Source organism: Harmonia axyridis, chromosome 1, assembly GCF_914767665.1.
Source record: "Harmonia axyridis chromosome 1, icHarAxyr1.1, whole genome shotgun sequence".
Taxonomy (NCBI): Eukaryota; Metazoa; Arthropoda; class Insecta; order Coleoptera; family Coccinellidae; genus Harmonia; species Harmonia axyridis.
Genome location: NC_059501.1, coordinates 4,475,353 through 4,492,714, shown reverse-complemented (window position 1 = coordinate 4,492,714; position 17,362 = coordinate 4,475,353). Strand labels below are relative to the sequence as shown.

At 34.5% G+C, this 17,362-nt stretch overlaps 1 protein-coding gene across 1 annotated transcript in view; it reads right to left on the bottom strand.

Annotated features, from left to right (window-relative positions):
* The window catches only part of LOC123687244 (homeobox protein SIX3-like), an 89,856-nt gene extending 73,776 nt beyond the window's left edge, over nt 1-16,080 (bottom strand). Inside the window, exon 1 of the mRNA XM_045627026.1 lies at nt 15,221-16,080. Within this exon, the coding sequence (XP_045482982.1) occupies nt 15,221-15,906 (686 nt within the window). The 5' untranslated portion in view covers nt 15,907-16,080. The remainder of the gene's footprint in view (nt 1-15,220) is intronic.
* Between the last annotated feature and the right edge of the window lie 1,282 nt (nt 16,081-17,362).

Genomic DNA, 17,362 nt, shown 5'->3' with positions numbered 1-17,362 from the left:
TCAACAGCGAGTATTATATAGCGTTATTGAATAGATTAAAGGATGAAATCTTCAAAAAACGGCCTAATTCGAAGATAAAAAGTTGCTGTTTCATCAAGACAAAACGCCGTGTTACAAATCAATGAAAACAATGGCAAATTGCATGAATTGAGCTTCGAATTGCTTCAGCATCCACCGTATTCGACAGATCTGGCCCCCAGCGACTTTTTCCTGTTCTCAGACCTCGAAGAATGCTCGCTGAAAAGAAATTTAGTGCCAATGAAGAAGTAATCACCGAATGTGAGGCCTATTTTGAACCGAAAGACAAATCGTACTACAAAAATGGTATCGCAAAGTTGGAAGATCGCCATAATCGCTGTATCGCCCTCGAAGGCAACTATGTTGAATAATAAAATCGAATTTTGCCAAAAAAATGTGTTTTAGTATGATAGACCGGGGACTTTTCAATTGGCCTGTTAATTTTTGTAATTGGAGAACATAAATTTCTAGTCAAATAAATGTATTCATCAAATGTGAGTGTTATTGTTATATTTTCAATATAATGACAATGTCCATTGCGACAAAAAATTTGAGAAGGTCTCTTTTGAATAACTCACTGATTAGGAATAGAAATAAGAAATCTTTACAGGTTTTTTTCGGATGCTGCTTTTGGTCGAGTCCGGCACTGTCCCAATTCGTCCGTTTGCTTTCACGAGCCATGAGCACCAAATCGAATTTAAAATTTATATACTAGGAGTTCGCTGTTTGATACTCGAAAATCCTTTGTGTTTGCATATGCCGGATGATTGCTAGGGTAAATATCTACTCTCTCTCAAGTCCTATACTCTATTTTGTTTTTCTTTGAAGAGACTACGTCCTAAACGACGAAATGGGATTCGTTTCTGCAGTTCATTTGTGCAGCCAACGTTGTAGAAAAGAATAAAAATACTTTTTTAAAGGAAGTGTGAAAAGATTGTATCTTTTTTTGTCGTTTTTCTTTGAGTTGGTATTTCATTTTTATATTTTATTATTTGTTCTCTTTACTTCATTTTCATTTCATATTTATAGTATTCGTTCAAAATACTGAATGCTTTTTCGGATTCTGGAAGTTGGAAAGCATAAAATGCGAAAATTTGAGAGATCTTAATAAAAAGTTCTTTTCTCAGTGAGATATTTACAGGTCTTAGAAATAATGAAAGAATATGTTGATGAAAACGAAACAAAACTCTTCTCAAAAACTGTAAGAACTATTTGCATAACACTCGGTACCAAAATTAGCACTAATTATTGGACATAATAAACTAAAATTCAGCATAACAAATAGTTATATCGGTATGAAGATATTTACAACTCAGCATATTGTGCAAATTGAATTTTCATTAACAGTGGTTATACTGGTTTATTATTGTGACAAATATGGTTATACCGTATAGGTATGTTAATTCTAAAAAAACTTTCCATATTTGATACGACTAATTAATAATACCTTAACACATGTTCAGAATGTCTAAATCGTGGTATTTGAGCGGCAGTTCCCCGAACATATCGCACTATCATTTCGTCACAATGTCTGTTATTTTAGAATTTTGGTGCGGGAATTTTTTTTCATTTTACTTTCAAAACTGCATATTCGATCGGGGTGTAAATTTGCATTTGGATGTAGAATGATATTTGCAAAATCGTGTTCAATTCCATGTTGATCACTCGACCAAAATCATTAAAAAACCGAGAAGAATATATAAAAAAAATATACCTATGTGTATACTTGCAAACACAAGGTGTTCCAGATTTTAGTGCAATAACTTTGGCATCGGATAAAACAACTATTTTCATGAAAAAATTTCTAGTGGGTGTTTTTTTTTTCGAGGTATATAACTTTAAGTTGGCATTACTGTTCGAGATGGCGACTGATTCAACAGCTGTCAAGTGATTTATTCTCAGTTTGGTTTGGCAATTCATCATGAATACACTCACGCCTGTACAACGCTTGCAAAAAGTGCAATTTTATTTCGAAAATAATGCTTCTGTACGGAATACGTATCGCGCACTACGTCCATTTTATTTTTTTAGCGATGAAGCGCACTTCTGGTTGAATGGCTACGTCAACAAACAAAACTGCCGCATTTGGACTGAAGCTAATCCTCAAGTGTATGTCGAAACACCGTTACATCCAGAAAAACTGACTGTTTGGTGCGCTTTATGGGCTGGTGGAATCATTGGTCCGTACTTCTTCAAAAACGATGATGGCCAGAACGTTACAGTCAATGGTGATCGGTATAGAGCCATGATTACTAACTTTTTCATCCCTGAATTGAACAACCATGATGTCCAGGAGCTGTGGTTCCAACGAGACGGCGCAACATGTCACACAGCTCGTGCCACATTCGATTTATTGAAAGACACGTTTGGTGACCACCTAATTTCACGACTTCGTTGAATTCGTTATTTTTTTCCCTTCAAAATGATGTATGATACTATCTAGGTAGGATGTTCAGAAATGTAAAAAAACACTAAAACATCAAATAATGATGATTTTTTGTAAATGGGCCATGAATTTCCTATGTTTCAATAAGAGGATTATTACTTTTGATTTTTAAAAGTAGTAGGTCATTGATGATACAAACATCCTTGTTGTTATTATGGCTACTATGCATTTGGGAGCATTGTTTTATCAAGTAGGCATTGGAGGGAAAAAAACCAATCTGATCTAGCTGTCATCGCTATGAATTATTGTTATTATTATTGATTCTTCTTTTATATGGGAAATCCATTGCCCATTAACAAAAAATCATCTTTATTTGATGTTTTAGTGTTTTTTTTAACTTTTTCGAACATCCTACCCACATAGTATCATACATCATTTTGAAGGGAAAAAAATAACGAATTCAACGAAGTAATGATATACATGGTGTTCCATTAAAATAAATATAGGTTTGTGTTGAATCTTCAAAACCATACCCCGAAAAAAATATTGAGTACGCCACTGGCTTCTACGCAGAATTCTGATTCAGACGTAGTTTTTACCTAAGCATTATTTGTAATAACTTCGGAGATGAAGGAGATGTCCGAAAAGTATCAATTTCCAAAATCGCCCTGTATCTCTTGAACGGAAACAGTTATGCAAAATCTGATTAGGCCATCTTGAGTTTCACGAAAAAGTAGGACAGGAACGTGAAAACCGCAAGGCTTTATCTTAAATAACAAGCGAGAAACCTGGCTGTCTCACCCAAAATGGGATGCACTGTACAAACTTCCCTTCTGATCCCCACTCTGCTTTTCTGATCTTCTAGGCCGAGCTGGTCATCTCTGGAACTTCCAGCGATACTCTACTGATCCGATTATTGCGGACCGGACAAATTTAACGTCAGACTTGATCTCGGCCGTTCCTAGACTGCCGAGTCCAAAGCAGGGTAAAAATAACAAGGGGTCGGTCAAGGATTTGCAGCTCTTGTGCGTCTAAAACCGACGGACTTAGTCCCCGTGTTATTCTTGGGAGCTTATGGGGGGTGTTAGAGAGAAATAATGAACCGGAAACCGAATAAATTTACCCGATATCATGCGCTTGATTCATGGTTTAAACATGAAGATCGTAGTCGAAGTTTTATCGTCTTGTTAATTTTGTGTTTGACTTATTATTTTCGATAACGAACCATTTTTCATGTATTAGGCCAATTGAAAAGTCCCCGGTCTGATGCACAGATGGCGGTGCTAGAATTGAATCCATATGATTTTCAGTTGATACCAACCTTAAAATGATACGTGTAAAAATTTGACAGCAGTCCGACAATTAGTTTGTGAGATATTGCGTTGTTAGTGTAGCAAACTTTTTTTATTTGAAAAAAGATGGAAAAAAAGAATTTCTTATGCTGATTGAAAATTGCTTTGAAGGGAAGAAATACAGTTGACGCAAAATCAACCATCATTGATTGGTATGCTAAATTTAAACGTGGTGAAATGAGCACCGAAAACGGCGAACGCCCAAAAGATGTTGTCGCCGACGAAAAAATCAAAAAAGTTCACAAAATAATTTTGAATGAACGTAAAGCGAAGTTGATCCAGATAGCAGACATTGTGAAGATATCATTTGAACGTGTACATCATATCTTTCACGAATATTTGTACATGACAAAGCTGTGTGCAAAATGGGTGCCGTGCGAGCTCACAACTGATCAAAAGCAACAACGTGTTAATGATTCTGAGCTGTTTAAGTGCAATAAACCTGAATTTCTGCGTCGATATGTGACAATGGATGAAACATGGCTCCGTCAGTTCACTCCGGACAATCGACAGTCAGCTGAGTGGACTGCACACGATGAACCGAATCCAAAGCGAGGAAAAACACAACAGTCAGCTGGCAAGGTTATGCCATCATTATTCTGGGATGCGCAAGGTATAATATTCATTGATTACCTCCAAAAGGGGCCAGAAAATCAATAGCTATTATTATATAGCGCTATTGGATCGTTTAAAGGATGAAATTGTTAAAAACGGCCCCATTTGAAAAAAAAAAGGTTCTGTTTCATCAAGATAATGCGCTGTCACAAATAAATGAAAACAATGGCAAAATTTCATGAATTGGGCTTTGAATTGCTTCTGAATCCACCGTATTCGCCAGATCTGGCCCCCAGCCACTTTTTCCTGTTCTGAAACCTCAAAAGAATGCTTGGAAAGAAATTGAGCGCCAATGAAGAAGTAATCGCCGAAAGTGAGGCCTATTTTGAAGCGAAAGACAAATCGTACTGCAAAAATGGTATCGAAATGTTGAAAGATCGCTATAATCGCTGTATCGCCCTCGAAGACAACTATGTTGAATAATAAAATCGAATTTTGCCAAAAAAAAATGTGTTTTACTATGATAGACCGGGTACTTTTCAATTGGCTTGTTATTTATTGTACAATTTCAAGACTCTCTCTGCATATTTGAGAAATTCATTTGAGAAAAATGTGAAAGTTCAGTTTCGTTCATGATAGACCGGGGACTTTTCAATTGGCCTGTTATTCTCTTGCATATGATTTTCAAGAATAGCACCAAACCAAACAATAACTGAAATTTCGCCCGTACGATTCGCTACAGCAAGAAGAATCCACTTCATATCCGGTAATAGAAGTCGATTCGAATCTTCTCCTCCATATTCAAATCGAGTTATTTCGTAGTAGTGAATCGCTAACATAATATCATACGCCCAGAGTCGTGTAATCTGGACCGCCAGCGATTGTGGCTCCCCCTGGGGCGCATTTCATCCCTCTATTGTCGTCTCAGCAACCCCATTCGGAATTATATGATATGCGATTATTTCTGATTCGGTTACACGGAATGTATTCCGTTCCAGCGACCTGAAACTTATTCCAGTCACCGTCCCGACGTCTGACGTCGAAATTGAGGACGGGACTGCGATCTGAATAACTTTCCTCGGATAATGAACGAATTGTGCGATAGAGTTATTATTTTTCTTTTTTAAGTCGGGAGAATGATAATTTTTGATTTTTGTTTTTTGAGCGCTAAATCTTGTTAAGTGACGTTTGCAACTTTTTTTGAGTTGGGTATAGTTTCATACATAGAGTAATAAACATAGATAGAGTGAGTATACGCAATTTTTACATGTCCCCAACATGGTTAAATTAAGTTGTCGGATTGTGATATAACGGGTGTTTTTTTTCGAGGTATATAACTTTAAGTTGGCATTACTGTTCAAGATGGCGACCGATTTAACAGCTGTCAAGTGATTCATTCTCAGTTTGGTTTGGCAATTCATCATGATTTATTGATTAATAATAAATGATACATGATTAATAATAAATGATATATGATTAATTTCAAAATTAAAGTTGCCCTTTGTTTTTTCAGTATGCTGATGATTTTCAGATAATTTTATGTTTAAATTTTAGTTTATAGTTCATAGCATAGCTTGAATTTTGTTTTCATTATTTCAATATCTTGTATGATATATTAATTGTCAAACTGTGAATGTTGTATTGGGGTTTACCTGTTTGTATTCCTATTTGTCTTAAATAAATAAATAAATAAATGAATAGATTCACGCCTGAACAACGGTTGCAAATAGTGCAATTTTATTTCAAAAATAATGGTTCTGTGCGGAATACGTATCGCGCACTACGTCCATTTTATCGTCGACAAAATCTGGTTGAATGGATACGTCAACAAACAAAACTGCAGCAATTGGAGTGAAGCTAATCCTCAAGTGTATGTCGAAAAAACCGTTACATCCAGAAAAACTGACTGTTTGGTGCGCTTTATGGGCTGGTGGAATCATTGGTCCGTACTTCTTCAAAACCGATGATGGCCAGAACGTTACAGTCAATGGTGATCGGTATAGAGCCATGATTACTAACTTTTTCATTCCTGAATTGAACAACCATGATGTCCAGGAGCTGTGGTTCCAACAAGACGGCGCAACATGTCACACAGCTCGTGCCACAATCGATTTATTGCAAGACACGTTTGGTGACTGCCTAATTTCACGTTTTGGACCTGTGAATTAGACTCCAATATCTTGTGATTTAACACCGCTAGACTACTTTCTGTGGGGCTATGTAAAGTCATTGGTCTATGCGGATAAGCCACAAACCCTTGACCATTTGGAAGACAACATTCGCCGTGTTATTGCCGATATACGGCCACAAATGTTGGAAAAAGTCATCGAAAATTGGACGTCCAGATTGGATTACATCCGAGCCAGCCGTGGCGGTCATATGCCAGAAATCATATTTAAAATGTAATGCCACAAGATTATCTTGCGGATAAATAAAATTCATGTCAATCGCATAATCCGTCGTTGTTTTATTGCAATTTAAAGTTCTATAGCTCTAAAAAAACACCCTCCAGTTGTTTCGAGTCGTTTAGGAGGCTTGAAGTTTTTTTGAATTTCTGATATATTTTAGTATTCATCTCAATATATTTTGAGTTGATATAAAACGTTGATTCACTATAGGACATAAGAAGTGCGTTCTTTTTGGAGAAACTCGCGAATTGAGTGAAATATCGTATCCCTAATACTTTTCATTTCCGCGCGCTTTATGTCAAATTTGATAGTTCATGTTGGGGACAAAATTTGCTTACTGAAAATGGCCAAAATGCTTCCTCCATCTATGTTTATTGCTCTGAGGTTCAAGTCAGTATGGCATTTCCTAAGAAACAACACAAAGTGAAAAACACGGAAGATCGACGACCTGTGAATTGCCTTCTGCGACCCAAAGTGCCAAATGGAATAATATTGGTATATTAACCTAATAGGCACAACGGGGGCAGCTGACTGTTTATCGAAAATATTTGAGAACAGCGCGGATCCATCTAATAAGTGTTATCATAACAACACATTCAATAATGGAGGAAAGACGGTTATAGCTTTGAAGAGGTGTATTCCACCCCAGTGATGGCAGAAGTGCCTAGTCATCGAGTAGTTCAACCCGACTAAACAATGACAACTGACACTTGTGTTAGGCCGTGGGGTATACTTCGGGCACAACGGGGCGAAAGCAGCTTTTATCGTTCGAAACTTTATTATGTTGGTATTGATAAATACTTTCTAGAGACCCTACTAAGATCTGGTGAATTTATACACTGTGTCCGTGAAGCATGGAACAAATTAATTTTTAGCTAAACAGGCCATTTCAAGAAATAATCCTGAAACACGTCGATTGTTCATTTTAATTTACCGTATTTTGAAATAATAATCTAATAAACAGGGTGAATGACTTTCGAGTAATGACGTCACCGTAATTTTTTTTTAGATGGAACACCCCCATTTCGTCTCAATTTTCGGATTACTCTAGCTGAGCTGATTCCAAAAATATATCAAATGTTGATTCCAATTGGTACAGGGTGGACAAAATACAATAGTTTTGTGTGTGCTCATAAAGTTACGCTTACCATTTTTTATCAGTTAAATTAACAATATTATCAAAAATACTTATTGTCTAGCGGCAATTGGTTTGAATGTAACACCCTGTAGTTTGTTACATTTTTAGATAGTATTTTTAATAATATTGTTAACTTAACTAATAAAGAATGTTACGCGTTACTTTATGAGCAAATACAAAACTATTGTATTTTGCCCATCCTGTACCAATTGAAATCAACATGTGATACATTTTTGGGATCAGGTCAACTAGAGTAATAGAAAAATTGGGACAAAATGGGGGTGTTCTATTTGAAAAAAATGACGGTGACGTCATTGCTCGAAAGTAATTCACCCTGTATATTAGATTATCATTTTAAAATACGGCAAATTAAAATAAAAAATCGACGTGCTTCAGGATTATTTCTCAAAATGGCCTGTTTAGCTAAAAGTAAATTTGTTCCATACTTTACGGACACAGTGTATAGATCCAGTTAGTAAGCTCAGTTTAGGTAGATACTATTATACCAATTCATAGCGAAAATTGATAAGGATTGCATATATGTACTTTTTTATTCATCACAAAAAGTAGTACTATTGCCACTCAAGAGTTTCAGATGGTTTTCTAGAAAAACTCGACTCTTTTATATAGGCCACCCTGTAGATATAATCTTCTTATATATGAGGCTGTGAACGTTAAAAGGAAAACGAAGTCACTTTGAAATCATATACCTACAAAACAATCTACCTACGAGTATTATCATCAATTAGATCTACAAAAATGAACTTCCTCGTTCAAGAAATCAATTTTTTTTTCAACTCCCCATCAACTGGAGTTGAAACAAAAGGCGTTAGAACTCCGTAAATTAGATTGTGTGTGCCGATCTGGATCTAACCTCATTAATTTAGTAGCAGGAATCCAATTCCCTTCGAAGGGGATCTTTATCAATACTGAAATTATGTCATTTAAAGTCATTCGGTTCATTTACTTCATGAAATATTCCCTCTTTGTGTTAATGAGTTGTTCAACTTGCACGTTTTCAACACGCGAAAGGGTATTTAGGGATTGCCGGTGTTAAATCCTCCATTCTGGCCGTAGGATACGTAAATATTTGTTTTTGGTGGAAATTAGAAGTGTACAGGATGTGAAGGAATAGATAGGTGGATAATATTCAAACTCTATAATATGTATATACTGACATTTATAGACTAAATTCCTCAGAGTAATAAACATAGATAGAGGGAGCATATGTCATTTTCGGTAAGCAAATGAACTATCAAATTTGACATAAGGTGCTCGAAAATTGAAACATATCAGTGATACGATATTTTACTCAATTCGCGAGATTCTCCACAAAGAACGCATTTCTTATGTCCCATAGTGAATCAACGTTTCATATTAACTCGAAATATATTGAGATGAATACCTAAATAAATCAGGAATTAAGAAAACAAACTCCAAGCGATGATTTCTTGAAATGGTCGGTTTAGCTAAAAATGAATTTGTTCCATACTTTACGGACACAGTGTATAATAATTTCGATTTTCCTGAGGATTACGAGAGGCAGAGAACCGTTTGAAATATTTTCTCGAAATCGACAAAACTACACGAAACCAAAAAGTGTGGTACTGAACCAAAACTTTTTTTCAACCTTCTCTAAACTGTCAGTGGTGCACCAAAAAAAATTCTGAAGGAAAGAAGCGGTCACCCTGTAGATTTACATTCAAAATTAGCGTACCTATCACATGATGAAAAATTTAAATTGGAATATTTATGCCAAATTTAAGTTGAATATCTTGTGAAAGGAAGATACTATGATAAATAAATTAGAAAAAAAAACAAACTTCTCGGAAACAAAAGTTTGCGGACCCATATTTATAGGACTGTCATCTGTCATTTTCATTTGTACCTCCTATATAGGAACCCCTCTTAAAAATTAGAGAATATTATTCGAAAATAAATCGATAAATCCAAACTGAGACCTTCATAACGAAATAATCACCTCAAAAATACCTATAATCACGTCAACCGGAAACATTTACTGAAATTAACACCATAGCGGTCTTTGCCTTGCATTGTACCAAACTCAAAACCGACAATGGAGGATTTTGGCAGAGCAATTGACTTCACACTGTGTTTATTTGCATTTGCGGTCTGGTAATCACTAGGACATTTCGCAAATTTAACGATACCTAGGTCCGCTCACTTTGTCTGATGGCTTGTTGCAGTTTCCGATTGTAGAGGCTACTAATTGTTATGATCGTAAGTACTTCCATTAGATTTATCAGCTTTATGTGATTAAAATGACAAATTTCGTTAATAACGTTAATAATCTGATTGGGGAAAAAAGTTATATTCTACGTAATTTTCTCCAGATTATTCATGATGATGTAGCTATGAAGCTATTTTTATCAATCAGTTTTACAATGTGGAGAAAAATATTGATATCGCAAACCAACTTCCAAAACAAAATTTGGTTATCTCATAGTGAAAAGATCTCCACCAAATTCCGTATAAGCTATGAAGTCATTATTTTACTACTATCTAAGTTTCAATTCGATCTTATCTGAATTTTTCGAGTTCTATAAAACCAAAATTTCAAATATTTATTTTGATGCTATTGACAGTAATAATGTATATCTCGATCAATAAATGTCTTCCATATCCATTTCTATTTATTTTCCCTATTTAAGTTATATTAAATTAATTCTCTCGAAATTATTTAGGAATAATTATAACAAATAATAATCCATATTTAATGGATTCGGTCCTTACTTGGCGGAAATTCATTATAAATAAAATAAAACGAAGTAATTTCCACTATGTTAACATAGTGGAAATTACTTCGTTTTATTTTTTTTATAAATAATAATCCGTTTATAAAAATGAATTACATTTCTTTTTATTTGGTTGAAGGAGATATTTTTATATTGATTGCAATTCTTACATAAGTACATCAAATTTGAAAGTATTTTTTTTAGTGTATCATCCACTATAATTGTATTATTATTAGCTATCTACAATTAGTCTTATCTTAAAAAGATAAATTTCTTTCAAATTTTTGACAGCAATAATTAGAAGCCTATAAAAAATAATCTAAAGGAAATTTTTAATATTGAACTAAAGGAGAGCTACATAAGAATATCGACCAAGTTGCAATTAAAGCTTGTGTTTTGAATTTTTAAATACAAAATTAATATTATTTCATGGTTTTTGAAAACTGACAGCTCGGCAAAATGGTTGAGCTATATATTTTTCGTTATCCTGATCAATTACCCTCTGTTTTTAATATTCAAGAAAACGACCCTTAAGATTGTATCGGGTGAATAAAGTGTTATGAGATTACGAGAGGAAAAATTTTAAAAAACAGCTAATTTAGACCAAAAAAAATTCTTTGTGGAAGACAAAAATTGTTTGATATCAATAGGTATTATTGAATATATCGAATTAAATCGTGAGCATTTTAAAATTTTTCATAAAATTAAAATTCATTGAACTTTTTAGAAGCAAATAATAACTCAATCACTACTAAAGTTACTTGAATCAAATAAGTGTAACTTTTTTGTAGAACAACGCTTTTTGATATTATTTTATTGTAAATTACTAAATTGGAATCGGCAATCCTCATGCCGTCATCAAAATACGTAAAATTACAAATTGTACAAAAAAAATTGTAAAAACTTAATAAAATGATTTCGGAAATTATAATCATTATTACTTTTGTATTAGTAGATATTACTTTGGTTAAATTAAGTGGGTTCAGTTAAGTTTTGTGATTTTTTCTGTCGATATCAGTTTTTTTATAATAATATTTATTTAGCAAACTTGCTCTTTATATTTTTTGTTGATTTTGCATAAATCTTTGTAATTTTAGATAATTTCGGTACATTATCTAGAGGAGTTTTGAAAGTCTCGTATATAAATTCTTGTAGTGAAAGTCTTACCTATATATAGGTAAGACTATACGGATTTTTAAAGTTTATATACGGATTTAATTTTTATTTTTTTTGTATTATTTTATTTATTTCAACTATCATGACCATAATTGATTATGTAAAGAAGGTATGAATTGAAGGTTGAAATAAATAAAATTATACAAACAAATAAAAACTAAATCCGTATATAAACATTAAACATCCGGCGGTACCTCTACAACCAGCGATAAGGAATATTGGGCAAAATCAAGATATTTATAAATCTAGAATATACAATTCACCAATCGGAAATTCTCAACGAATCACCTCAATTATATTTTAAATTTGCCCCAGGCGAATCAGACTCAAAAGACAACATTCCCCAAACATCAGCAGCGAGAATAACTGACCAAAGGAACATCAATAAAGATCATGGGTTGGGATTTAATGATACAGCATCCGCGCCGCTTTAACAGGTACGGTAGCTCTAATTATAACATTAATCATAACAAAGGCAATATATCTCTGAAAGTGAAGCTGAAGCATATCGAGAAGTGAGATACATCTGCCATATCTCGCGATCTGAATAACTACAGGTCGGATATTCGTAGATATCGATAATAGAAAAAAAATTATGAATTATAGTCGATTTTTTTTCATAGAGACTAGTTTGTGTTCAAGAACACTGTGAAACAAGAAATCAATTGATAGGCGCTATAGATTTCACATAAGATAAATCATTTCCTTCACTAATAATATCAAGCTTATATTGAAATAACAAAGAAATATTAATAAAATAGATAAAACTACGACAAAGTGAATTTTTTGTTCAGCATATTAGTCTATAAATTCTATACATATAAAAGGTTATCGATTTTTTTTTTCGAGCTACATTAACATATACAACTGGTTTCAGTACTCATGAGCAGTGGCTTAGACTTATTTGGTTGGAGGGGCTGAACTAGACAACTCATAATAATTCATAATAAAACATAGATTGAATTCTATTTGCAATGTCAGAAAATCAACATTGAAAAAATTCGGAATTATTGTATCTCTATATGGGGGGCTACAACCCCAAACCCCCCTTCTGGCCGTTCCACAACTCATAAGCATTTTGAACGTCATCTGTGATTAGGTTTCTTCACAAGGCTCAATTTTTTTACGTAAAACGTAAATGTGTTTAACGATATCGAATAAAAAAATATATCTTCTATTCCTTTTGGAGTTGAAATAATGTGTGCTGAAGCGATGAAAATGTTAAATTATTATGACCATATTTTTAAATTACATTACAAATAATTGGTTCAAAATTGAATCTTATCGATTTACCACTGAACATCCCTTTTATAATTCTGACCCTTTTTCTTATTCTCTCCAGTATTCAAATTACTCGCCACTTCGAGACAACCGCTTTCAGTTTATATATCTAGGTACTACGTAAAAAAATGACAATAGCAATATTTTCTCCTATTAAAAAAGATTTTTTGTTTCACTTTTTCATACACAAGAAAACTAAAAGTTAATTCAAAAATAATCGAATCAAAATAGAAACCAATCAACAAAACAACCTCGCATTAATAATAATTGGCATATATACACAATAACCGTTCATGTTTATATTTTCAACATCTTCATTCCATGTGTTTGTATCTTAACTACGCAGAAAAACATTCCAAAATATTGGAAACACTTCTTTTTAATATTAATAAACTCGAAATGATATCTCCCAGATTGCGATATTTATTGATATACTCGTAAATAATAATGCGAATTTAAGAAATATTTAGTCATTAGAAATTCCGTAAAATAATTAATTTATTATTACTATTAAATTAAATTTTCTAGGGAAATATTAATATTCTACACTTTTATTTCAGGCTCAATTTTATTTTCTGAATGAAACAAAGGTTTATTCTTCTTATTTTGTTCAGTGATGACAACATACAGAGTGAAATATTCGTAACAAATGCTTATCTAGTACACCCAATTTCATTTAGTGTAGTCAGTAATATTCGTTTCATTCAGAAAAAAGATTAAAATGTGTGACAAGAAAGTAACTGAACATTTATTAGGTCTAACAATGTGAAGTCATCAATTGTAGATAAAATCTGTATAATTTATGTTACAAATAATACTAATTTCTGAGATATCGGGTGTTTCAAGGTTTTTGATTTTCGAAATTTTACAATTTCTTTTTGAAAGTAGGCAATTTTCGTTTTCCTTGCTAATGTAGAATGCTAACTACAATTTGTTGTGTTAATTAAATCAAAACAAATATTTGTTTCGGCTGAAGTATATTCTAATAAAAAAATATTGTAATAATAAAATATTTTGTCATAAAAATATATATTGAAATGCGTAAAGTACCTACTAGAAAAAAAGTAACTCTAGTTGGATTAATGTAACTCGAGCGATTATAGATTTAGTGTCTTCTAGAAGGTTTAATTAATTTCATTCATTCATAGATTAGACTTGGAACTGGGTTTGCATAGCCACCGAGAGGTACTGATTTCAAACCTTTGGATTTTTCAATTTGGTTGCGAATGGAGGCATGAGTAGGTACAAAGAAAAAATATAGTATCTACTGGAATTACGACAGAAAACAGAAGAAGCCGCAAATGTGATGAACGATTGAACATTCACTTTGAGGTTTTTTATTTTTAATTTGTTATTGTTTCTCATCAGAGAATGAAATTGTTACTGAATTTATAGAATTTTGCTTTTAGAAGCAGATAACCACTTGAATTATATGAAAATAACAAGAGACAATTTGTAGGATGATAGGCTTTCTAATATTTCACCTACTCATAGTTCAGCCAAAAAATAATTTATTTTGATTTACTAAACACAAAAAAGTTTAAATTGCAGCTTTCATTAGAAATGCTACATTAGAGTTCAAATTGTAAATTCTAATAAAAAAAATTAAAATTGACAAATTTCATCTAGAAATATAATGAAAACATAAACAATTATTTCTCAAATCCAAATTCCATATTTAAACTTCAAACATCTGGTATTTCGGAAACTAGCAAAATCCGTATAATAATTGGGCAAAATCATCATATTTTGAGGACTAGAATCTCATTATTATTAATTAATCATCTTATATATTATATTTATTTTTCTCCACTCCTTAATTTTATTATTGACGATCATGTGTTTGTTTAGAAATTTATCTCATCGTACTCATCACGGAATCAGAAAAAACTCACACAACCGAGTATGAGGCGAATTCAAGAGCTTTGGAACGATTTGATATTGTTGACAGCAAAGATGTATCACATAGTCCCATAGGACACAAATGCAGAGGTTGAATATCGCGGTATATACAAACAGTTTCAAGAACAACCGTTCCGCTATATATTACATGTAATATATGACGTTCCTACGTCAAAATACACCCGAAGGAAGACCGATTTCACTCTACATTCTACTAAATTCCGACGGAACCAAAACATGGCACCTACCTGTTCTTAGCGGCGGCTGCTCTATCCCTCTGCCTCCTGTTTTTGAACCAATTTCCCACCTGTGTAGGCGTCAAACCAGTGGCCTGAGCAAGCTCTCTCTTCTTCGTAGGGTTCGGATATGGATCCTGCAAGTACCACTCCCTCAACAAACTCCTCGTCCTCTCCTTAAAGCAGTGCGTCTTCTGCTCACCGTCCCATATGGTCCTGGGCAACGGGAACTTTTTCCTCACCCTATATTTGTCCACTGGGCCCAAAGACCGTCCTCGGAGTTTTTCCGCCTCCTGATAGTGCGCCTCCAACCACATCGCCTGCAGCTTCCCGTGCGAGCTCTTGGTAAACTTGTGACTCTCCAGGATGTTGTAGAGCTCGCGGAAGTTTCCGCTGTGGTAGGACACTATGGCCTTGGCCCTAAGCACGGCCTCGTTCTTGTTCAGCTCGCTTATGTTGGGATGCGCCACCGGCAAAGACCACAAGAACCTAGCCAAACGTTCTATATCACCGCTTTCCTCCAGAGTTTCACAAACGGCCGCCACTTGGTGCACTGTAAAGTTAAGTGTGGGCAAAGCGAACAAAGGGTTTGGTAACACAGCCGCCGTTGGCACCACTGGTATCGGCACGGATATGCCAGGAGACGAAGAAGTGTCAGAATGGGCTCCGGTACTGCCGGAGCTCAGTCCTAAAGCCATGTGGGTAGCCAGGGTTGTTAAACTAAGAGAAATTCTAAACGCGGAACGTATTGCAGTTACCACTAACAATATAGATATAGATGAAGCACCACCGAACCGCTTGCAACATACCTTTACAATTGCAAGGTATCACCCGCACACACAGTTTAATACTAACGTTCCGACTGTGTCAGTATCAGTCTACGACGTATACACACCCAGCGTGGAGGGGCGCTATCGTCTCTACGCATTGGCGGGCAAGTCCTACACTCCCACCAATCGCAAGCCACACTGGTGGGGGATATACGACACGGAGGGCGTTCCCGGCTATCAGTTTGATGTGTAGCGTTTGAAGTTAAGCTTTTGTAACCGTGTATCTTGCCTAGAGATGATGGATAAAGTGGTTCTCTCCTCGCGTGGGCTTTTGTTATAGTCGCCACCCAGATTACTTCCAAGATACGCCTTTTTATGTTTGTTTAAACTTGCGGATGTCAACGACACGGTATTATAGAAGACGGTAAACCTTCCCCCCTTGCCCCTGAGACGGCAAAAGAGGAGTTTGAGTGGCGGGTTGAACGAAGACGGATCGATGATGAAATTTCGTTGAGGTTCGATCGCACGGCACTTGTCAATTTCGCGTCGCGTTTTACTTGACGTGTCGAAATTGAAAGTTGGGATGGGACGTCGGTGTGTGTTTTCGATGGTTCGGATTACTTCGATTCGAGTCGATCAAAAATGACAGATATGTATGTACAGGACGGGTGTAAATGGTGATACCTGATCAACCGATTTTTACCTCAAGGGAAAATAAATGACTTATTGCGTTTCCCTTTTTTTTGTGAAACTTAGAATGCCTTTGAATGCATATTTAAAATTTGAGACTATAAAAATTGGCCGCCGCCAGATATTTTGGCGCTCCGGCAAAATAAATTTTGCCGCATTACTTTGTCTAGTTTACCTAATTTTTTTTTGAATAATCCTTTCTTATTCCTCTCAGGTTTTCAATTCCATAAGAAATCGTATTTTTCAACTGCTTTTTATCAAAGGATTTTGTCAATTTCAACAAACCCATCCTGATGCATTGTTTAAAAGTACGACGCTATAAGTTTAAAGTAAAAGTTCGACGTAGGTGGATTCTAGTATATATTCGTATTTTCATAAATTGCTGAGAGCACCTATTAAATTCAAATAAAATTGTCTTTTGGCAATTTTTCTCTTTCACTAAAAAAACATTTTTCTGTCAAAAAGTATTCTTTTTTTATTAACTACTCCCCTACAATTTGGCGCCCAGGAAAAATGTCCGATATGCCGCTCCTAGCGGCGGCCCAGGTGCTTGGAGTTGTCTTTAAAACACTTTTTGTAGCAATCCAGTTACCATTGTGCCCTGTATTTTTTCAAGAGGTTTCTACGTTAAGCCACAACAGAACTTTTTTTTTTCAAGGAAAAAATTCGATATCTTAAAAATAATCTTCATATT